Source organism: Lampetra fluviatilis, chromosome 20, assembly GCF_964198595.1.
Source record: "Lampetra fluviatilis chromosome 20, kcLamFluv1.1, whole genome shotgun sequence".
Classification (NCBI taxonomy): domain Eukaryota; kingdom Metazoa; phylum Chordata; class Hyperoartia; order Petromyzontiformes; family Petromyzontidae; genus Lampetra; species Lampetra fluviatilis.
The window spans coordinates 1,606,495-1,630,665 of NC_136294.1; the positions used below are offsets into that span (position 1 = coordinate 1,606,495).

Sequence of the window (24,171 nt, forward strand, 5' to 3'; positions counted from 1 at the left end):
AGAAAGGAGGAAGGAGCGAGCAGCAAGCAGTGAGCTGCACGGAGGAGCAGCGTCTGTTTTCAAAGGGGGCGGATAGATGGGAGGGATGCAGAGTGGGGGAGGGGCGGGGCACAGGAGTCACGTGATTTACGGAAGGCTTGAGCCGATTTAGATACTGCAGCTATGGTGGTGCTTTCAATCTCACATTGGCGATGTCTGTGATGCAATTTGCAAGGGAGATTTGGAATTAGCGGTCTTATTATACGTGGGCTTGTTTAACGAACAGACGCCTCGCTGAGTCTGATGACTCGTTGTGCAGCAGGGTCGTGCTAAGTTCTCACAGTCGGCGGACGAGAGACCGCTCTGTTTATTATGATTGAGTTAAAATTTGCGGGACATGTTTTTTTTAATGAAATTTTAACTGACACCGGCACACAATGGCCTACCTCTTGCGAATGACCTCACGGGATCTTTAATTTCCGCTGTGAAGCGGAAAAGCGGTGTAGTATTTCCACGGTGAATATGCACACCGGCAGTATTAATCAGGGCAGCCGCTGGAATCGAACCGCGGGCCTCTGCAACAAGCAGCGAATTCGCTTATGCGGGGCCACGTCAACAGTGGTGGTGATCGTGATGGTGAGTGGTTTTCGTGATGATAGTGAATATCATGATAATGTTGAGATGATGAGGTTAATGCTGATAGTGCTGATGATGATAGTGTTCATACAGTAGTAGTGGTAATGATGATGCCGGTTCTTGTGATTTGAGATCATCATAAAGATATTAGTGGTGATGTTGATGGTGGTGGTTATAGTGAAGATGACAATGATATTAGTGGTGATGTTGATGGTGGTGGTTATAGTGAAGATGACTGATAGCAGTGACGATGATGTTTGGTCACCGTGACGATGATCGCGATGTTAGTGATGATGACGGTAGCCAGTGGTCATGCTTGTGGTTGAGTCACTGTGGTGAGTGGGGGTGGGGTGAGGTGGAAGGGGGCTGGGAGGTTTATCCCGGGACATGCCCCCCCCCCCACTCTCCCCACCACGGCACCTAATGAACGGATCCCGCAATTTTTGTCCCCCTAAGAAGATTTCGAGCTCAACTCCACGGCTCTCATCAAGAGCGGGGTTTGTGGGGGGGGGGGGGTGAGAGGCTCAGAGCACCCCCCTCCCCCTGCTGTGAGCCCCTCCCCTCTCGCCCCCACCCACTGCATGGGACGCGCGGGGGGGGGGGATGAGAGGTTGGGGGAGTTGAGTGGTGTCCAACTCGAGGCCACGTGGTCGCGACTTTTCTCTGCAACAATCCATTAAATTGATCATCTCTTTCACATCGAAGCCCCGGTTAGAGTCGTTGGATATATATTTTTTATTTTATATCTGCCTAATTGTACGTGTAATTTACATGGCTATCGCGATGTCGTTTTAACGATACGATATTTCAACATCGCAATACGTGGCGAGTATTTTGCCGTATCCGGTCTCCCATACCTTGGCAATGGTGTCTCACTTTACCCAGTCTCGGTTTATTTGTGTGCTGAAACGTTCTCACGGCCGTCGGAAGGTGGGCCCAACGTTAGCCCAACGTTGGTGCAACGGTGTTTCAACGTTGGGCAACGTTGGGATGTTTACTGGGCTTAGGTAGGAGGTCTTAATCCAGCAGTGCATTCACAGGGCTGTATATATATATGATCTGTACATGTATATATATTGGACATATAGAGCTGTGTAATAGGCCGCCGTGTATTACACGTGGAGGGGAGAGACACGCGCGTAATGCGTCACGGCGTCGCTCGGACAATCAACAAAAACGTTGCCCGATTCTCGGCGCCCGAGTCACTCGGGCCACGTTGCTGCCAGTGACGGATTCGTGCCGCGTGTGAACCCCTGCCAGGTGGTGGTGGTGGTGGTGAAGTCGCGGGCGCTGTGTGTGCCGCCTCCCCTCCTGGCAGCAAAAAAACAGACAAAGATCCCCCCTATAGCCTTAATAGACTGTAGGGGCAAGTGCTGTTAGCGAGCGCCTATGTAGGCAGGAACGGCATACGAGGGGGTGGGTGGGCAGCACCACGCCCGAACGCCTTTGTCTCCCTAGTGGCGATGTTTACACACCACAGCAGGTACTCATTTGAAGTCTGAGTGGACCTACGGGAGGCCCAGGACCGGTTCAGATAATCGTCACTGGTGTTGGCCGTGAGCAGGAATCGAACCCGGGTCGCCGTGTTCATAGCGCAGCGTAGCGCTAACCGCTGCACCACCGCTCCCCACTCGCATACGGACGCGGCCGAATTGAATCGATGAGGGACACCTTCTGACCAGCCTTTGCGTCGATACTGCAGCAATTCAATCACCGGGACGGCGTTCCCATCCCCATGCAGCTCGGCAAGTAACGGGACTTCATGTTGGCCGCGGGTCTTTTGCAATGAGTAGCCCATCGACTCCCCTAATACGAAGATTTATACTGCAGTAGAAAGCACTCTAACTCGACACCGTATATCATCCTGTGAGGTTTGGGGGTGGGGGAGGAGGAGTGGGGCAAGCGGTCAGAAAGTTGCCCGCAGCCAGAAATCAAAGCGAGAACATTGATCTCAGGCACTGGTGCAGGTTGTCCTGCCCTCGTTACACAAATCAGATGTGCGGGCAGACCCACGTCTCCCTCCCGTGTTTTAGTAAATACAGGAAGCCATTCGCGTTTTATATTTAGCAGCAGCAGCAGCGGCGGCGGCGGCAGCAGCAGCGTCGTAGTGATCGCCCTCCGTGCTAATTGCATCTCACAATCGCTGGGAGGCTGCCAGGCGGGGAGACGGCGAGAATGTGCACGGCAGTTTAACACGCAGGAGGCGTTCGTGACCAATATCGTCCATGATAGAGGTGTTTAGGGTTAGATCGCGTAAATATATAAATGTGTCGTTAAAACCCGCCACCACCCGACACAGCCAACTAGTAAGGTGTGTCGTCACGTAAACAGAACGTGCCAATTCGTCACTAGTACAGCACTAGTGTGGAGTGTAGTGTATAGTAGTATAGTGTAGTGTGTAGTGTATAGTAGTGTAGTGTGTAGTGTATAGTAGTATAGTGTATAGTGTAGTGTATAGTAGTATAGTGTATAGTAGTGTAGTGTATAGTAGTGTAGTGTATAGTGTAGTATACTAGTACAGCACACCAGTGCGTTGGAGAGCAAATCCACAACATTTACAATCTGAGTACGACGTTTCGCCAGTAATTACAACTAGCTTCATCAATTGCTCTGCAGTTCTCTATTTATTAAGGTGCGTTTTTATTTCATTTCTGCCAATCTGTGAGTGGTTATTTATGATACACGTGGTGGGAGGGAAACCTGACGACCCTGAGGAAACCCACGCATGCGAGGGGGCAACACTCTATCCCACCAGCCACTCGTCGCTTCGGGGGAGGGGGGGGGGTCCATGAAACGGGTTGCACTCCGTGGGGGAAGTTAACAGTGGCCGTCCTATGGAGAAGATGCTCGCCCTCCTGCCATAGGAATGTGGAATTGCCACCACTGGCTCTGTAGGGCTGTGAACAGGAGGTGAGCACCAGTGGGGCAATGCTCAGGAAAGCACTTGGATTGTGGTTGTCGACACACTGCTGCTCGCTCAACTTGCGAACGAGAGGCCCGCGTTCCTCTCTCTCGCTGCGGCAGTCCACTCGGCAGTACAGTATACACGTGCGTGTGTGTGTGCGTGTGTGTGCGTGCGTGTGTGTGCGTGTGTGTGTGTGCGTATGCGTGTGTGCGTGTGTGTGCGTGCGTGTGTGTGCGTGTGTGTGTGTGCGTATGCGTGTGTGGGCGTGTGTGTGCGTGTGTGTGCGTGCGTGTGTGTGCGTGTGTGTGTGTGTGCGTGTGTGTGCGTGTGGGGAGCGGTAGTGTAGCGGTTAGCGCGCTGCGCTATGAACCTGGCGACCCGGGTTCGATTCCCGCTCACGGCCAACACCAGTGACGATTATCTGAACCGGTCCTGGGCCTCCCCTAGGTCGACTCAGCCTTAAATGAGTACCTGGTGCGGTGTGTAAACATCGCCACTGGGGAGACAAAGGCGGTCGGGCGTGGTTGCTGGCCACCCACCCCCTCGTGTACCGTTCCGGCCTTCATAGGTGCTCGCTTACAGCACTTGCCCCTACAGTCTGTTAAGGCTATACGGGGATCTTTGTCTTTGTCTTTGTGTGTGCGTGTGTGTGCGTGTGTGTGTGCGTGCGTGCGCGTGTGTGTGTGCGCGTGTGTGAGTGTGTGTGTGTGCGTGTGTGTGCGTGTGTGTGTGCGTGTGCGCCACAGTCAATCGATCGGCAGGTCACGCGTGTGCGCTGGGGTGACGTGCGGGTGCTCCAGCGTCTTCCAAGACGTCTTGGTCGGCGTGGAAACGTAGGCCAAAAACACCCTCTGGAGCGGTGCGGGGAGGGGAGAGTTCTGTTTCAGAGTCCACTCGAGTGAAGGCCCTTCCGACAGCAGTGGCGTGAGCCGGAATCTGCAGGGCTGCGCTTTCACCTTCGCCGCGCAACTGAGATGGAGCGATCCTGAAATCAGACGGAAGTCAAATCGTGAAATCGGCTCGCGTAGCGTTGGCCGCTTGGCGCACCGGGGATCATCGCACGGGCGAGGCCGCGGGAGACGGTGGCGTAGTCGTGGGGGACGAGGAGGACATCGTCCCGCAGCTGATCGGTCATGGGCTGACGATGCACGCGCTTTGGTGACTTGCAGATCTCCGGCGAGAGAGAGCGAGAGAGAGGCTTCTGCTCTCATTGGGCAGTAATATTTATTACTCGAATTATAATTCAAGGAACATTTCACGTCCGTTCAAATCCATCGGTTGATGCTTACATCGCAAACTGAGCGTCGCGCGTTCTCAGCTCACCCGAGGCGGTGCTTAAAACGAATTCAACGTTCCTATGGCGGGTGCCAGTCCATCCGTGACCGTAAGACGATCGGCAGCCGCAGTAAAAATAAAACAAACAAACAGACAGACGTCGTTATCGCTGCAGTGGCGTCGTCTGCGCGTGAACGCGACTGCGTGAATCGTCCCGGGCACGCGCGCCGATCTCCCACCGCGCGGCCCGCGCGTCGCTTTATCCGCCCGCACTGATTGATTGTGATGGGCGCTGTTCCCGCTACAATAGTGGCTGTCGCTCTCGGTTAGGGGAGAGGGGCTCACGGGGGAGGGGTGAGGTCGCGTCCCCCGCCTGCAGTTGAGCGCGCGGATTTGATGCGGGACTCCAGTGAGCGCTTGTGTCCGAGTGGCTTGATGGCACGTGTCACTGTGTGTGTCACTTTGTCAGTGCCGCTGTCTGTGTGTGTCACTGTCACTGTGTGTCACTGTGTGTGTGAGTCACTGTGTGTCACTGTGTGTGTGTGTGCCACTGTGTGTCACTTTGTCAGTGCTGCTGTGTGTGTGAGTCACTGCGTGTGTGAGTCACTATGTGTGTCACTGTGTGTGTGTCACTGTGTGTGCGTGTCACTGTGTGTGCGTGTCACTGTGTGTGTCACTTTGTCAGTGCCGCTGTGTGTGTGTGTCACTGTCACTGTGTGTCACTGTGTGTGTGTCACTGTCACTGTGTGTCACTGTGTGTGTGTCACTGTATTTGTGTCACTGTGGGGAGCGGTAGTGTAGCGGTTAGCGCGCTGCGCTGTGAACCTGGCGACCCGAGTTCGATTCCCGCTCACGGCCAACACAAGTGACGATTATCTGAACCGGTCCTGGGCCTCCCCTAGATCGACTCAGCCTCAAAAGAGTACCTGGTGCGGTGTGTAAACATCGCCACTGGGGAGACAAAGGCGGGCGGGCGTGGTGTTGGCCACCCATCCCCTCGTGTGCCGTGCCGGCCTTCATAGGTGCTCGATAACAGCACTTATCGCAACAGTTTTCTAAGGCTATACGGGGGATCTTTATCTTTGCGATAGCATAGTGGTTAGCGCTCTGCGCTACGAACCAGGCGAGGCGGGTTCGATTCCCGCTCGCGGCCAACACGGGTGACGATAATTCACTCGGCCTCAAACGAGAGTACCTGGTGCCCCGTGTAAACATTGCCACTGGAGAAACAACGATGGCCCAGCGTGTCACTACTGGCCACCGACCTCTCAATCCTCGTGGGCGATCGCTCACAGCACTTGCTGGCAGCGATCGACCTCTCTTATGGACGCGGGGCTCAACATGTTGGCAAGGACAGGACAGGAAGAAGGGGAAGGAATTCAATGAGGCCTTATGTCCGACCAGAGAACGAAGAGTTTGTTCAGGGCTTGTACGCGGGGTCTTTGTCTTTGAACCACGTTTATTGAACGATGCCCATAGACTCTTCGGAAGATGCCATCATGGCCATCGTGAACCCCGACCCTCTCCCACCGTGCCACGAAGCCCTCCCCGTTGCCCTTTGCCACCTATCGCGATGTAGCAATCCACGTGGCTCCTGTCACGCGAGGCAATTCCATCGCTCCGTCTCCACGCTTGGACGCTCCTCTCGGGCGCGTTCCTCACCCTCCCGTGGAATGCCACGTCACGAAAATCCCATCCCGCCCGGGCCACGTGGCCTGCCCTGTAGCCCACGAGCACTCCACGGATGACAATGCACCGAGTGATTATTTTGGGTTTATTTGGGTGATGAGAATGCTCATTTAGAAAACGAAACTATTTGTTTTATTTCACCAGGTAAGGCCCACTAAGCTATGTAGCTCTTTTTTTGTGAAGTGACCTGGCCACAAATGATAGCTCGACGAAAGTGGCTTATCAAGTAGAAATTCATAGCGGCCAAATACTCTAAACGCGTGCATGTTATTCTAAATGTCGAGGGAAAACCGAAGGTCCTGGAGAAAAACCCAAGCCACCATGAGGAGAGAGGACACGCAAACTCCAAATATACAGCAGGCGTCAGGGTCGGGATCGAACCCACGATCTCTTGTAGACCAGGTGAGGTAGTTAACATCTCACCACGGGGGGAGAGCGAGAGACACGCAAACTCCAAATATACAGCAGCAGGCGTCAGGGTCGGGATCGAACCCACAACCTCCTGCATACCAGGCGAGGTAGTTGACATCTCCTCGCCACCGTGCCACCAACAACAAGGAACTAAAGCAATCCCACAACGACCGTGCTCAAGGGGAAGCACGCGGTGATGGCCAGAACGTCAAGGCCGTGCATCGGTTCGCTACGACCAGCATGCAGAATGCACCGCCAAGGCGTGCCACGTGCGCTCTGTTCAAGTGATCGTTTGAACGACAGCGTTTGGCAGTGGTCCATGCACGGGCAGTGCTTCATGACGGTTCGGGCAATGGCCCTCAGATACACATACGCACATGAAAATAGACACGTCACATCACGCGCCCACATACACGTAGATATAGAAATATACATATGGAGACAGATACAGAGGCAAACATCTCCCGTATAGCCTTTACCAGACGAGTGGGGCAAGTGCTATTCGTGAGCACCCAATGAAGGCCGGCACGGCACACCGCGGGGCAAAGGGACTCGGAGTTTGCCGGGTTCGTAGCACAGCGCGAGAACCACTCCACTAGCGCTCCCCGCCACTCCCTGTACACCACACACACACACGTGGACCTGACAGACACACATTAGCACGTGAGACAGACAAACGCACTTAAACCCATGTAGACATGCAAATGAGTAGACACGAGCATTTGCCTATGCAGATATGCGTATAAATAGACTGACACGGACAAATACAAAGATACCCCGTATAGCCTTCAACAGACTGCTCGGGCAAGTGCTGTAAGCGAGCACCTAACAAGATGAGGCCTGAACAGCGCACAAGCGAATGGTGTGGCTAACACCCATGACGCCCGGCCGCCTTTGTCTCCCCCATTACTGATGTTTACAAATAGCACCAGGTACTCCGTTGAGGCTGAGTCGACATAGGGGAGACCCAGGCACGGTTCAGGAGAAAATCACCAATAACCGTTAGTCGCGACCGGCAATTATCGAACACGGGAATACCGGGTGTTGTGTATTGCAGTGCGCTAACCACTGCGCCACCGCTCCCGGTCAGACACACTCGCGCACACACGAACCTCATTTAAAAAAAAAATCTCATCCCCTGCCAACTTATCCGTCTTAAGTCGATTTCATCAACAGAAATAAAATTAATGCGCAACTCGTTGCTATGCGTGTGCGCGTGTCTGCGTGTGTTGTGGGGAGCGGTGGCGTAGCGGTTAGCGCACTGCGCTACGAACCCGGCAACCCGAGTTCGATTCTCGCTCACGGCCACCAACACCACCAGTGACAATTATCTGAACCTGTCTTGGGCCTCCCCAAGATCGACTCGGCCTCAAATGAGGAGCTCGTGCGGTGTGTTGTTAGCATCGGCACTGGGGAGACAAAGGCGGCTGGGGGTAGTGCTGGCCACCCACCCCCTCGTGTGCCGTGCCGGCCTTCAGAGGTGCTCGCTAACAGCACTTGCCCCTAGAGCCTGTGAAGTCTACACGGGGTGTCTTCGTGGTTGATGTACATGGATGGGCAGGGGGCGTGGGGGTGGCTGGGTGGTGATTTGGTGAGTGGAGGGGAGGGGGGTGGAATTTGAAGAGGGTGGTAACAAATCGCACGGATTGATCCGGTTAAGAACCGAGGACGGCAACTTCCCGATTATTAAATCCGAATTTCGCCCGAGGGCTGCGCGGGTCTCGCGCTCGCATCTCGCCGCCGGGAGAAGTCTCCTCCCGCTACGTCCGCGCCGAATGTTCCACAATTTTTTTTTTGAGCGTCGAATTTTTTCGTATTTTTTTTTTTTTTGCGGGAAACTTGCGCACATCATCATCGCCACCATCATCGACATCCACACCACGATCATCATCATTTTATTTTCTTGGGAACTGCTTTTTGCGTTCAGTTCGTTGTCCTTCCCACGCACCTCCGATTATCACGGTTAGCTACGTGCGGTGCGAAAGAAGTTCAACATATATGATATACACCATCACCATCATCACCACGATCATCACCACCTTCATCGCCACCGCCAGAATGGTGGAGAAGTCGTAAAGACGGACGTTGATGCTGCGTCGAGGCAGTTTGGTTGCGGTAGGAAACGGTGCCTCTTTTAATTTCGGTTCGAGAAATCACTCGTGTTTTGAATCCCGTCAAGTATCTGGCATATCATCTCTTCACCAATGCGCACTGACCAGCGTGGTGAAGTATGGTTGAGCGAATATTCGCCCCATGACGTGCACGGCGTAGGGAGGCCATCGCGTAGCAGTGGACCGACAGAAGAGCTGCCTCCAGTTCTAACATAATTGATCGCTCATTATTATAATTTATAGTTATTTTTTTTTTATTTTTTATCGTCACTGTTTAAAATCGCGGTGACCCTCTCGTGACCTTTGCTGTTGACCTCTGCGCCTCGGGATGGGCTGCCTACCGTGGGGGAACAGCGAGGCCGGCGAGTACACAAACAACATCATCAGCAGCATCAGCATCAGCAGCAGAATTATCATCATAAGTATCATCAGCAGCAGCATCAGCAGCAGAATTATCATCATAAGTATCATCAGCAGCATCATCAGCAGCAGAATCATCATCAGCAGCAGCATCAGTATCATCATGATCCTCACTAGCAGCATAATCACCAGCAGTATCAGCAGCAGCAGGATAAGCACCGTCATCAATAGCACAAGTATCATCACCATCAGAAACGTCATCATTGTCTTCATCACCACCAACATCATCAGCAGCGTCATCATTCGTCATCTGTACCAAAAGCAGCAGCGTTACCATCACTCGTAGCATCATCATCATGATCGTCATGAACGGTCATATTATTAACATAGCAACAGTAACATCATCAGCTACAGCAGAAGCATGGTCATCACTCTCTTTGTTACCATGATCAACATCAGCATTATCAGTGGCAGCATCATAATCACCATCAATCGGCAGCAGCGGTAACAAGATGATTGTCATCAGCGGCATCATCAGCGTAATTATCTCAATTGTACTCGCACCAATCATCAGCAACATTAGCACCGTCGTAGGCTCTTAGTTGACAATGAACATGTGATAAAATAAAGATAATCATCATGAGTAATATCACCATCAGTAGAAGCAGCGGCATAACATAAAGAGTCTTAATTTAAACTGCTACAACTCTTTGCAGTATCAATTCATAATGATAACGACTACCATGACTATCATCATCAAGAGCTGTCGTATGTATATGAAATAAAAATGTTAAATAACCAAAAGATTATCGTTGTTCAACAAGTGTGAATGTAATTCGGATAAGCAAAGGATGGAATGGCAGGATATGGTTTCCGATGTTCAATCACCATGCCCATAGACACATACACACGTCGTGATTTAATTTAGTTGTTTTCATTTATTTTATGTTGTTCATTGTTTTACCTACGTGACTTTACCGAAAAAACCTAAGAGTATGAATCCTTGCAGTCACGAAAGCTTCAAATCTAGAATGCATGCACACAGACACGGGCACAGAGACAGACAGACAGACACCTCCAATAACAAAGACACGGATGCAAGAATAGAATGGAACCACTACCAAAGGCAGATTTCCCCCGTGTAGCTTTAATCTATTTTTGGGACAAGTGCTGTTAGCGAGCACCTATGAAGGCCACCACCACAACCTCTACCAAGCAACTCCTCAAATCCACATCGCTCACCTCCCTCCCTCTCTCTCTCACCCACCTCACCGCTATCGCCTCCTTCCTTATGCCCGACTGCTCTCGTATCTCCCCCAACCCCCCAAATCCCTCCCCCGACCCCCATTCCCTCCTCCCCCCCACCTCGTCTCGGCAGAGATCCCTCAGTGTGCCGGCTGCAATCAGCACATCCTCGACCGCTTCATCCTCAAGGTGCTGGACCGCGCCTGGCACAGCAAGTGTCTCAAGTGCTGCGACTGCCAAGCGCAGATGAGTGACAAATGCTTCTACCGGGATGGCAGCGTCTACTGCAAGGAGGACTTCTTCAGGTTCGTGCCGAACGCGAGGACGTCGTGTACACGTCCAACAAAAACTAAACCAAACACACATAAATACACACTCCGGGTTGATCGTCAAATGTCGCGAGTTAATCGCTGTGTCGAGTAAGGACGTGAGAACGCCCCCCTTCGTTTACGATGGTCAATATCAGCAAGGTCGGTGAATTCCGTCGCGGTCCGCTATCATTGTGCCACCGGCCGCTTGCGATGTCCGCTCTGGTCCGGTGACGGCCCCCCCCCCCCCCAGGCCCAGACTCGCCACGGGGGAACATGTGGGGATGTGCGATCAAACGTGGCGAGAGTCGTGGCGGTGATCTTTTTAGCCGCGTGAATCGGCTACTAGAGAGGGGGGAGGAGGGAGTTGTGGGTATTTGTTTCGAGCCGGCAACCAAACACTGCGTTTATCCATAATATAGGTGTATTTGTTTATTTAGGGTTAGATCGCGTAAATACAAATGTGTCGCTAAACCCGACACCACCCGACACAGCCAACTAGTAAGGTTTGTGACGTCAACAGAACGTGACCAATTCGTTACTAGTACAGCACTAACCGGCGTGTTAGAGAGCAACATCTACAACATTTACAATCTGAGTACGACGTTTCGCCAGTAATTACAAGCAGCATCATCAGGCGGACAGCGAGATTTATATTTTATATTCACATTCATATTTATACGCTCTAACCCCAAACTACCTATACCATGGATGATATTGGTCGCGAAAGCCGTGGTAAACTGCGTTTATGGTTTTTATATTGGCGAACTCGCTCCGGTTATTACTACGGCGGAACTCATGCGGCGATGCGCGTGTGGTTCATGCGTGGAACGCCGTTTGTAACATATCAAGCATTCGTATTTCTTTAACGAAAAGTAAATACGTAAAAAAAAACTCTCAACACATCGGTCTTAAGAAGAGCGAAAACACATGATAGGCGACGTTTCGGGCAATGCCCCTTCTTCAGAGCACGTACAATCATCTAATGGCAGTGGGCCGCCATCACTTCGCACCGTACGAAGCACGGTGGTTTGGCCACGTGCGGTGGCGAAAAGAGTTTGGCAAACATCCACGCGTGTACACGGAGCAGGGTCATTGCCCGAAACGTCGCCTGTCGTATTAGTTCCCTTTTGAGGCCACACGCACGCACGGCGTTGATGTGGACGGGTGCGTTGAGTCGTCGTCGTCGTCGGCTGTGCTCGTGCCCTGCTGCCAACGCGGCGGCTCGGCCTGGGGGGGGGGGGGTGGGGGGCGGCTGCGACGATGACGATGTTTGGTGGCGAAGACGAACGAAGGAGTGGCAGTCGAAGGAGGGAAACAAACACAAACCCCACGCCTTTGTTCCTCCCCCCACACGCCCCGGTTTTTGGCAGCACACATCGCGGGTGCGTCTTATAATCCGGTCTGGGGGAGGGGAGTGCGTCGGTTCGGATAATCAGATCGTCTGTAGACACCTTATTGACACGGGGCACACGTTTGGGGCGAGACTGTACTTTACGGAGCGTCTTATAATTCATCGGGAGCACGCGGCCGAAATTCGACTTCACCGCGCTCCCAACGCAAACTCGCACCCGTGACCTCTCTCTCAATCCACTCCGAGGCACAGTGGGATTAAGATTATGATTATCTGTCTGTCTGTCTCTCTCTCTCTCTGAGATGCATTATAATTTTAAAAGGCCTCTCGACTCGTAAGCAACCTTACACATATGATTTTTTTAAGTCGGGGGGGGGGGGGGGGGGTTAGGAGTGTGGGGTGATTGTGGTGATCAGAGTGGTGGTGATGGTGGTAGTGGTATTAGGAGAGGGAGGGGAGGGTAAGGAGTGGAAATGGTGGTGGTGGTGGGGATGTACGTATGTATGTATCTTATATTTATTTTGCACCGTACGTAGCTAATTGTGCTAATAGGAGGTGCGGGATAGGAGTGTGGTGGTGGAGACGTGAGTGGTTTAAATTACGGGATGGTGGTGATCGGAGTGTGGTGTGTGGGTTTGGGAAGTGGCAGCGTGGTAGGGTTAGGAGTTATTCGTGTGGATGAAGTGGTGGGTGGATTGTGCTGATGGTGATGTGGTTAGTGTGAGCGTGGGGTATGGTGGTGGGTGGTGGGTGGTGGCAGGGTTAGGAGTTCGGAGTTATCCGTGTGGATGGAGTGGTGGGTGGATCGTGCTGATGGCGATGTGGTTAGTGTGAGCGTGTGGTATGGTGGTGGGTGGTGGCAGGGTTAGGAGTTAGGAGTTATCCGTGTGGATGGAGTGGTCACGGGGATGCATGCACACAGCAAGGTGGAGCCATATGGATGAGCCGCGGGGCGCGGGGTTTATAACTCCGAGCCGCGCGTTCCCCAAGAAGTAATTCAGCGAATCCTCGCGGTAAATCGGAGCTCTAATCTTCTTATTTAATATCTGCTGCTGCCGAGCCGCGCCATCTCGCCCGCGATTAATATTTTCCTTGGGATCTTCTTCGTAAAGCCCCAGGGCCTAACAGATTGAGACGCCCCTCCTCCCCTCCTCCCCCTCCCTACTGCCACCGCCACCATCGGCACCGTCGTCAGCCAAGATCTATCCACCGCTGGAGAAAGCCCTCGGCGAAGCATCCTCCAACTATCGCCGTGTTGCGAGGATGCGTCTCTCCGTGCGGCTCCACTCGTGCACACACGAGCCTCGTCTCGCATGAAGATAAACGCACACTTCATCAGAATCATCATCATCATCATCCATGGCCTATCTACTGCTGGATGAAGGTCTTTCCAGGCCGCCGCGACCACGCAATGCGACTACATGAGCATAGGGAGGCCTTTGTCCAGTGCTGGATAGTGCGTGATGACAATTCGGCGAGAAACGCTGAATATTAAAATCGCGGTAGGAAATCAGCGTTACCCATCAGCACTTCACAGTTAATGCATTCACTGCGGTGCCGCTTTACGAGACAGTCAACGATGGTCCTCTTGAGTGTTTCCCAGCTTGTGCCCGCCATAGCAATGTGGAATTTCCCTACCACTGGCTCGGCAGGCCCCTGCGGTCAGGAGCTGAGCGGCTCAAAGTTGTCGCTCGAGCATCACGAGCGGACCGCGTTTCAAAATCGACACACGGTCAGGACCGTCGATCCTACTTGCTGTACCGCCTCCAGCAGCCACCCCTCTCGCGTGAACGTCATCCACGCGTCTGCAACGAGACGCAGGCAATGGACGACGACTGAGTTTGGGTCACCCAGGGAGGAGGCCATCGATCGTGGAGCGGGGGGACGTCTTGCGGAGCGAGTGACGAACGCGTGGATCGGGTGACGCTCGCTGGTTCTCGTGCGTCCATTCATTAGCAGGGCTCGCGGGCCTACCCACTGCTGGATCAAAGGCCTCCCCTAGGTCGTCTCAGCCTTCAATGAGTAGCTATGTGTGGAGTGTGAACATCACCACCAAGGGAGACAAAGGCGTCCGGGCGTGGTGCTGGCCATCCACCGACTCGTGCGCAGTACCGTTCTTCATAGGTGCTACTCGCTAATGGCACTTTGCCCCAACAGTCTGTTACAAGCTATATGGGGAATCTTTGTCTTTGTGTATACGTGGGGAGCGGTGGAACAGCGGTTAGCGCGACGCGCTGCGAATCCGGCCACCAAAACCAGTGACAATTATCCGACCCGATCCTGGGCATCCCCGTAGGTCGATTCAGCCTGAAACGCATACCTGGTGCGGTGCGTGTGTGCGTGCGCGCGCATGCGTGTGTACAACATCGGTGCTGGGGCGGGTGACCTCTACCGCGGGTGGGTGACCTTCGCCTTTCACGTCGTCCGCAGGAGGTTCGGCACCAAGTGCGCGGCCTGCGGCCAGGGCATCCCTCCGTCGCAGGTGGTGCGCCGCGCGCAGGACTTCGTGTACCACGTGGCGTGCTTCGCCTGCATCGTCTGCACGCGGCAGCTCGCCACGGGCGACCAGTTCTACCTGCTGGACGACGGCAGGCTGGTGTGCAAGGACGACTACGAGGATGCCAAGCGGCGAGGTGAGCGGACGTGTGACCCCCACCACCCCCCCCCCCTGCCCGCACCTCGCTGCGCCACCGCTCCCAATAAGAACACAAAGACAAAGGTCCTCCCTCCTGCCACCGTGTAGCCTTTAACAGGAGTGCAGGGGCAAGAGCGGTTAGCGCGCAGCACCTATGAAGGTTGGCACGGCGCACGAGGGGGTGGGGTGGCCGCCTTTGTCTCCCCACATCCAACACAAACACACAACACACAAAACACAACACACATAACACAACACACATAACAAAACCAGTACTCGCCATTCGCCACGAAGTGCGGTGACGTCACTATGGAGCCTGTGCCAGGCCACGTGCACTTTGAGGCCACGTGAAGTGTCCAAGGCTCGCTGACAGGAGGAGGTCTCGGGACAGACCCAGCAGGTGCCATGGGTTGACTGAATGAGATGACCGGTAGATGCACCAGCTGGACCCCCCACTGTGCCAACTTGTTGTATTTTAGCGGCCCGGCACTCTGCTCGTTGTTATGAGAGTCGCCCTCCGTTGTTGTTGGAGGGCGACTGCGACAACTGCCCAGTCGCGTCCTTCACGAGCCTCCTCCACACAACGCAACACACACGGACACACACACAACACACACGGACACACACACACGGACACACACACAACACACAAAGCACTCCCCGTGCCCTCGCGGGTCTCCATTGATCTCATCGATGTCATTGCGGAATCAAAGGTCGGTGCCCCTTTGATTCCGCAATGATTTTTTTTTATCTTTTCCGTAAGGGGCGCGCCCTCACATCTCCATGTACGCTCTCTCACTCCTCCTGCGCGCGGGATTAGCGCGGGGAGATCCGGCGCGCCTCGCTTCCGTCGAATTCACCCCCACGCAGCAGCCACCATCAGCACAGAGCTGCGTCCTCTCGAGCTGCCCACTGTGCACCGACCGTCCCGATGACCCAGCCACTTGGGGGGGGGAGGGGGATCACGTGGGGCCCGGGAGTGGTGTGGGTGGGGGAGGCGAGCGGGCGAGCGGGGGTTGGTGGAACACGCGCGGGTTACGTTCGTGCAAGGCGATCGCTTCGCGATGGGTGGCTGCGGCTGGAGGCGGTCGAGCAAGTCGGGTCGATGATCCTGTCCGTGTGTTCGATTTGAAATGCTGTCCCCTCGTACAAGTGGAGTTTCTCTGCGCTCCCGGGGGTACTGCCACTGCAACAACAACAACGATCCGAACGACGGTCCACTAATAGAGTTCATATTGAGAGAGGCTTCCGTGGGTAAAACAGTGAACTTCACAAGGAGTCGTGCATTTTCATGAGCTGGCTTCATATTCGTGTCTCGGGAATCACCATAATCGGCATCAGCAAAATGTTCAATTCATTAAAACAACAACATCATCATCATCTGAATCACTTACTTGGAACTTTAGAGTGGTTCAATCGTGACCAAAAGTGATGATGAACACTGATCGTAGAGGTGGACATTGGCTCGAAAAGGCTGCAATTCACCATCACCACTCATCACGACAATCATCAACATCGTTATCACTATCATCACCATCATCAATCACCATACCACCCATCATCACTACTCATCATTAGAATCATCATCATCTCTATCATCACCACACCACCCATCATCACTATAATCATCACTCATCATCACCAATCATCATCATTACCACACCACCCATCATTATCTTCACCACTCGCCATCACAACACTCGTAATCACTATAGTCACAATCACCATACCACTCATAATCATCATTATCACCACTATTATCATGACAACACTCATTTTCACGATCATTATCACAATCACCAAATCACTCATCACCACCACCACTATCATCATCATTAACACACCACTCATCATCATCATCACTATCATCATGACAACACTCACCATCACTATCATCATCATCACAATCACCATTCCACTCCATCATCATCACTATCATCATCACAATCACCATACCAAGCCGCCACCATCATCACCAGTGGGGCTGTCTCCCGTCTCGCTGTATTCACCATCACCATCATCATCACAATCACCACGCCAAGCCGCCACCATCATCACCAGTGGGGCTGTCTCCCGTCTCGCTGTATATCACCATCACCATCATCATCACAATCACCACGCCAAGCCGCCACCATCATCACCAGTGGGGCTGTCTCCCTTCTCACTGTATATCACCATCACCATCATCATCACAATCACCACGCCAAGCCGCCACCATCATCACCAGTGGGGCTGTCTCCCGTCTCGCTGTATATCACCATCACCATCATCATCACAATCACCACGCCAAGCCGCCACCATCATCACCAGTGGGGCTGTCTCCCGTCTCGCTGTAGAGGCGGAGATGGACAACGGCTCCAAGAGGCCGCGCACCACCATCACGGCCAAGCAGCTCGAGACGTTGAAGAGCGCCTACAACAACTCCCCCAAGCCGGCTCGCCACGTGCGCGAGCAGCTCTCCTCCGAGACGGGGCTCGACATGAGGGTCGTCCAGGTGAGTGGCGAGGACTTGAGGGCGCGTCGCTCGTGTGAGCGGTGGCCGAGACGCGCGAGTGGCGAGGGCGATGATGGCACGCATCTTGGGTGAGACGGACGAGTGGTATCGTGCAGGGAGTATAGGCCACTCGGACAATGGCTTGAGAGGGGGGGTTGACGGCTAAGTGAGAAATGTAGCTCTGGTAAGGAGGAGCCATTCGAGTGAGGAGTGACGACGAGGCGAGCGCGAGCCGCGTGAGTGAGTCAGCGGTGTCTCTGAAGACGTTCGCATGAGGATCAGAGGCGTCGCCAAAATCTGTTACCATTTGTCCGAGGCGCGAGAACCTCCCCGTGCCCGCGCCCTGTCTCTCTGGGGCTGCGCTCCAGAGCATTCGGTGCAATTTCAGGGGGTGGCAGGGCGAGTGATTTAACTTCTGCTCAGCAGGTGATTTGTATTCGGATCGGCAGGTGATTTGGATTCGGATCGGCAGGTGATTTGGATTCGGATCGGCAATTGATTTGGATTCGTCATTGATTCAAATGCACATACGATCGGTGGAATAGAAGGCCGTGTTAGGGGCCAGACGAGGTCTTCAAGTGAACCGACTCAACACTGTCTGACTCTCACGACCCAAGGGCGACTTCATGGGGAGACACCTTCGGGTATATCGCCACTGCCAAGGTGGCTCCCACCCATCCGCGAGGGTCTGTACCCGATGGACTTGTGCCCGATGTACCTGTGCCCAATGTACCTGTGCCCGATGGACCTGGGCCCGGGTCTGGGTCCTGCGCTCCGCGGATCTCGGGAGGGATGGCTGACGGGCACGCGAGGAGGCGACCCGGAACGAGGGGGTGGACCGTGACCTTCGGTGCGCGTCTCTGGACCCTCCCCGCCACCCCCCCCCCCCCCCCCCCCCAGGTGTGGTTCCAGAACCGGCGCGCCAAGGAGAAGCGCCTCAAGAAAGACGCGGGCCGCCAGCGCTGGGGCCAGTACTTCCGCGCCAGCAAGCGGGCCAAGGGCTCCGGCTCGGGGGCCAAGGACGTCGGAGGGGCGACGGACGCGGCGAGTAACGGCGACATGTCCTTCCGCGGTGAGCGCACACGCGCACTTCTTCCCTTCCTCGTTCGCCAGCGATGCGATGGCGCTGCCGCCCGCTGTGGCCGCTGCTGCTGAGTTGGGGCCGGTGGTGGTGGTTGTGTAAGAGGACAGTCAATTTTTTTATATATAACATTACACTTTTCGCAATAATAATAATGCAGGCATGGCGCACAAAATGGCGATGCGGCCAGATCTCTGCCCAGCCACCCCCCGAGTGCCAACATTTACACACCGCGCTAGATGCAATTATTTCAACCTAGGAGAGGCTCAGGACGATATCGAGGTAGCGACGGACGTGCGTGCCGCGAGTCTATCACGACAAACCACGACCAAACTAACCAACGTCCGGACCCCCCCCCCCAACCCAACAACCCACACCCCACGTGTCGTCCGCCCTGTAGAAGACCAGAGTCTGTCGGAGATGAGCCACACCAACGGCGGACTCTACGGTGAGGTGGACGAGGCTGGCGGAGGCGGCGGCGGCGGCCCTGGCCACTGCGGCATCGGCTCTGCCCACCTGGGCGACCCCTTCCTGGTGCAGCAGCAGCAGCAGCAGGAGGGGGGCTCGTCCCACCCGCACTTCCCCGAACTCCGCGCCGCCGCTGCCGCCAGCCCCTTCTCCGTGGCGCATTCGCCCTCCGTGGCGGCGAGGCAGCCCATGCTCGCGCCGCCGCCGCTCGGGTACCACGAGGTGGGGCCCATGGGCGGCGGGCTGCAGGTGGTCGGAGGAGGTGGCGGTGGTGCGGGGGCAGGAGGAGGTGGGGCGGCTGGGGGTGGAGGAGGGGGACAGGGACTCGCGCAGCCGCCCGGCGTGCGGATGCTCGGCAGCGCGCAGGGTCCCAGCTCGGACCTGTCGACGGGCAGCAGCGCCGGGTATCCCGACTTCCCCACCAGCCCTGCGTCTTGGCTCGACGACATGGACCCGGCGCAGTTTTAGTGTGTGTGTGTGGGCAAGGATGGGTGAGAGTGTGTGTGTGTGTGGGCAAGGATGGGTGAGAGTGTGTGTGTGGGCAATGGTTGGTGAGAGTGTGTGTGTGTGTGCAAGGGTTGGTGAGAGTGTGTGTGTGGGCAATGGTTGGTGAGAGTGTGTGTGTGTGGGCAAGGGTTGGTGAGAGTGTGTGTGGGCAAGGGTTGGTGAGAGTGTGTGTGTGTGGGCAAGGGTTGGTGAGAGTGTGTGTGGGCAAGGGTTGGTGAGAGTGTGTGTGGGCAAGGATGGGTGAGAGTGTGTGTGTGGGCAATGGTTGGTGAGAGTGTGTGTGTGTGGGCAAGGGTTGGTGAGAGTGTGTGTGGGCAAGGGTTGGTGAGAGTGTGTGTGTGTGTGGGCAATGGTTGGTGAGAGTGTGTGTGTGGGCAATGGTTGGTGAGAGTGTGTGTGTGTGGGCAAGGGTTGGTGAGAGTGTGTGTGGGCAAGGGTTGGTGAGAGTGTGTGTGTGTGGGCAAGGGTTGGTGAGAGTGTGTGTGTGTGGGCAAGGGTTGGTGAGAGTGTGTGGGGGCAAGGGTTGGTGAGAGTGTGTGTGTGTGGGCAATGGTTGGTGAGAGTGTGTGTGTGTGGGCAAGGGTTGGTGAGAGTGTGTGGGGGCAAGGGTTGGTGAGAGTGTGTGTGTGTATGGGCAAGGTTGGTGAAAGTGTGTGTGTGGGCAAGGGTTGGTGAGAGTGTGTGTGGGCAAGGTTCGTGAAAGTGTGTGTGGGCAAGGGTTGGTGAGAGTGTGTGTGTGTGTGGGCAAGGTTGGTGAAAGTGTGTGTGTGGGCAAGGGTTGGTGAGAGTGTGTGTGGGCAAGGTTCGTGAAAGTGTGTGTGGGCAAGGGTTGGTGAGAGTGTGTGTGTGTGTGGGCAAGGGTTGGTGAGAGTGTGTGTGTGGGCAAGGGTTGGTGAGAGTGTGTGTGTGTGTGGGCAAGGGTTGGTGAGAGTGTGTGTGGGCAAGGGTTGGTGAGAGTGTGTGTGGGCCAGGGTTGGTGAGAGTGTGTGTGTGTGTGGGCAAGGGTTGGTGAGAGTGTGTGTGTGCAAGGGTTGGTGAGAGTGTGTGTGTGGGCAATGGTTGGTGAGAGTGTGTGTGTGTGGGCAAGGGTTGGTGAGAGTGTGTGTGGGCAAGGGTTGGTGAGAGTGTGTGTGTGTGGGCAAGGGTTGGTGAGAGTGTGTGTGGGCAAGGGTTGGTGAGAGTGTGTGTGTGGGCAATGGTTGGTGAGAGTGTGTGTGTGGGCAATGGTTGGTGAGAGTGTGTGTGTGTGGGCAAGGGTTGGTGAGAGTGTGTGTGGGCAAGGGTTGGTGAGAGTGTGTGTGTGTGGGCAAGGGTTGGTGAGAGTGTGTGTGTGTGGGCAAGGGTTGGTGAGAGTGTGTGTGTGTGGGCAAGGGTTGGTGAGAGTGTGTGGGGGCAAGGGTTGGTGAGAGTGTGTGTGTGTGGGCAATGGTTGGTGAGAGTGTGTGTGTGTGGGCAAGGGTTGGTGAGAGTGTGTGGGGGCAAGGGTTGGTGAGAGTGTGTGTGTGTATGGGCAAGGTTGGTGAAAGTGTGTGTGTGGGCAAGGGTTGGTGAGAGTGTGTGTGGGCAAGGTTCGTGAAAGTGTGTGTGGGCAAGGGTTGGTGAGAGTGTGTGTGTGTGTGGGCAAGGTTGGTGAAAGTGTGTGTGTGGGCAAGGGTTGGTGAGAGTGTGTGTGGGCAAGGTTCGTGAAAGTGTGTGTGGGCAAGGGTTGGTGAGAGTGTGTGTGTGTGTGGGCAAGGGTTGGTGAGAGTGTGTGTGTGGGCAAGGGTTGGTGAGAGTGTGTGTGTGTGTGGGCAAGGGTTGGTGAGAGTGTGTGTGGGCAAGGGTTGGTGAGAGTGTGTGTGGGCCAGGGTTGGTGAGAGTGTGTGTGTGTGTGGGCAAGGGTTGGTGAGAGTGTGTGTGTGCAAGGGTTGGTGAGAGTGTGTGTGTGGGCAATGGTTGGTGAGAGTGTGTGTGTGTGGGCAAGGGTTGGTGAGAGTGTGTGTGTGGGCAATGGTTGGTGAGAGTGTGTGTGGGCAAGGGTTGGTGAGAGTGTGTGTGTGGGCAATGGTTGGTGAGAGTGTGTGTGTGTGGGCAAGGGTTGGTGAGAGTGTGTGTGTGTGGGCAAGGGTTGGTGAGAGTGTGTGTGTGGGCAATGGTTGGTGAGAGTGTGTGTGGGCAAGGGTTGGTGAGAGTGTGTGTGTGGGCAATGGTTGGTGAGAGTGTGTGTGTGTGGGCAAGGGTTGGTGAGAGTGTGTGTGGGCAAGGGTTGGTGAGAGTGTGTGTGTGGGCAAGGGTTGGTGAGAGTGTGTGTGTGTGGGCAATGGTTGGTGAGAGTGTGTGTGGGCAAGGGTTGGTGAGAGTGTGTGTGTGGGCAAGGGTTGGTGAGAGTGTGTGTGTGTGGGCAAGGGTTGGTGAGAGTGTGTGTGTGGGCAATGGTTGGTGAGAGTGTGTGTGTGTGGGCAAGGGTTGGTGAGAGTGTGTGGGGGCAAGGGTTGGTGAGAGTGTGTGTGTGTATGGGCAAGGTTGGTGAAAGTGTGTGTGTGGGCAAGGGTTGGTGAGAGTGTGTGGGGGCAAGGGTTGGTGAGAGTGTGTGTGTGTGTGGGCAAGGTTGGTGAAAGTGTGTGTGTGGGCAAGGGTTGGTGAGAGTGTGTGTGGGCAAGGTTCGTGAAAGTGTGTGTGGGCAAGGGTTGGTGAGAGTGTGTGTGTGTGTGTGTGGGCAAGGGTTAGTGAGAGTGTGTGTGTGGGCAAGGGTTGGTGAGAGTGTGTGTGTGTGTGGGCAAGGGTTGGTGAGAGTGTGTGTGGGCAAGGGTTGGTGAGAGTGTGTGTGGGCAAGGGTTGGTGAGAGTGTGTGTGTGTGTGGGCAAGGGTTGGTGAGAGTGTGTGTGGGCAAGGGTTGGTGAGAGTGTGTGTGTGTGTGGGCAAGGGTTGGTGAGAGTGTGTGTGGGCAAGGGTTGGTGAGAGTGTGTGTGGGCAAGGGTTGGTGAGAGTGTGTGTGGGCAAGGGTGGGTGAGAGTGTGTGTGTGTGTGGGCAAGGGTTGGTAAGAGTGTGTGTGTGGGCAAGGGTTGGTAAGAGTGTGTGTGTGTGTGTGGGCAAGGGTTGGTGAGTGTGTGGGTCAGCAAGGATGGGTGAGAGTGTGGTGGCAAGTTTTGGTAAGTGTGTGTGTGTGAGCAAGTTTGAGTGTGTGTGTGTGTGGTGGCAAGGGTTGGTGAGAGTGTGGGCAAGGGTGACTGTGTGTGTTGGCATCGTACCCCTTCCCTCACTCCTCCTGATGGGTGAATTTCAGGACTGCGACTTATGCAGTTTCCATGCCTGGATTGGGTACGTGGTCTAGACTTGCCCAGAAACCCTGGCTGGTGGTTGAAAGCAAGCGGCAGGCCCACTCCCACCGTCTCCACCATCCCACGTCCTCGAATGAGGAGGGTTACCGCAGCCTTAGCTCGGAGGTTCGGTAATCTGTGCGGCGCTGCAAGGATGAGTGGTGGCCCTGGGTTGCTGAGGAAATGGAAACTGCCTCTGTAGCACCTGATAGCAAATCACTCTTTTTTTACTCTGTCAAATAAGTAATTTGCAGCGCCACTCCTATCACCATCCTTAAAGAAAAGTAGACGCTCCCTGGGAAGTGGTTGGCTAATGTTCTGACTGTTGAGGAAGGGCAAAGAGTGATCAGGTGGAGCTTGAGACCTGGTACAATTCCAGGTAGAGATTACCCATCAAGCGAACTGCTGAGGGAGAGTGGCGTTTGTGTGGAGACTGCACCTACGTGACATCATGACTACTGTCTGGTACACAGGATGGATTCTGTAGGATTAGAAGGATGACCTGGTGATCCACATTTTGTATTGATTGTAACAACTACTGGGGCATCACCCTCCTCAGTGTGCTGGGAAATGTGCTGGCAAGGATTATTCAATATCGCGTTTCCAGGCATACTGATGAGAGGCCTGTGCAGCCCCAATGTGGTTTCAGACCGGGGCGGTCCTGCATGGACGCCATTTTCTCTGTCCGCCTGCTATTGCAAAGGTGTAGGGAATTCCAACAGGACTTAAATCTCTGCTTTATTAACCTGGCCAAGGCCTATTATACCATCAAAAGGCCAGGGCTATGGGTTGTTCATGATTTTGGAGTGCTACACCCTCACAATCATTAATGACATTATAATATTGAGCAGGACCGAGTAAAGCTGCGTGGCCAGGAGCAAAGCTGCAACAGGGATGTCCTCTGGCTCCGACATTGGCTAGAGAAGAAATGGGCTCATTTGGTACGGGAGCATGTGGAGCTGAGTGGACTTGCCGAAAACTGGTACGAGCGGTGTCAAGAGTGTCCTCTATGGAGCAGGCTCATGAAGGATACTACTGGGCAGTTGGAGACAGTCGCCCTCGAACATCATTGGAGGGCAGAGGAGCAAAGCTCACAACAACGAGCAGCGCACCGGGTGGATAAAATTCAACACGTTAGCACGGTAGGGGGCACAGGTGGTGCATCTGCGCGACATTTCAGTCAGTCCACCCATGGCACCTGCTGGGTTTGTTCCGTGACCTCCTGCCAGCGAGCCTTCGACACTTCACATAGCCTCAAAGTGCACCTAGCCTGGTACAGGTGCCGTGGTGATATCACCGCCGTTTAGTAGTGAATGGCGGCTGTTGTTGGATTGGGTGGGTGTCAGGAAGTGTGTGTGGTGGGTCAGTGTGCGAGTGGCTGTCTGGCAGCGTGTTTCCTGTATGTGCGTGTGTGTG

General features: G+C 54.6%; 1 protein-coding gene across 1 annotated transcript in view; it reads left to right on the forward strand.

Moving 5' to 3' along the window:
* The window catches only part of LOC144937736 (LIM/homeobox protein Lhx3-like), a 37,556-nt gene extending 18,129 nt beyond the window's left edge, over positions 1–19,427 (forward strand). Inside the window, exons 2-6 of the mRNA XM_078865176.1 lie at positions 10,745–10,916; positions 14,704–14,906; positions 17,245–17,402; positions 18,303–18,474; positions 18,884–19,427. Of these exons, the coding sequence (XP_078721302.1) occupies positions 10,745–10,916; positions 14,704–14,906; positions 17,245–17,402; positions 18,303–18,474; positions 18,884–19,419 (1,241 nt within the window). The 3' untranslated portion in view covers positions 19,420–19,427. The remainder of the gene's footprint in view (positions 1–10,744; positions 10,917–14,703; positions 14,907–17,244; positions 17,403–18,302; positions 18,475–18,883) is intronic.
* Positions 19,428–24,171: the final 4,744 nt, after the last annotated feature.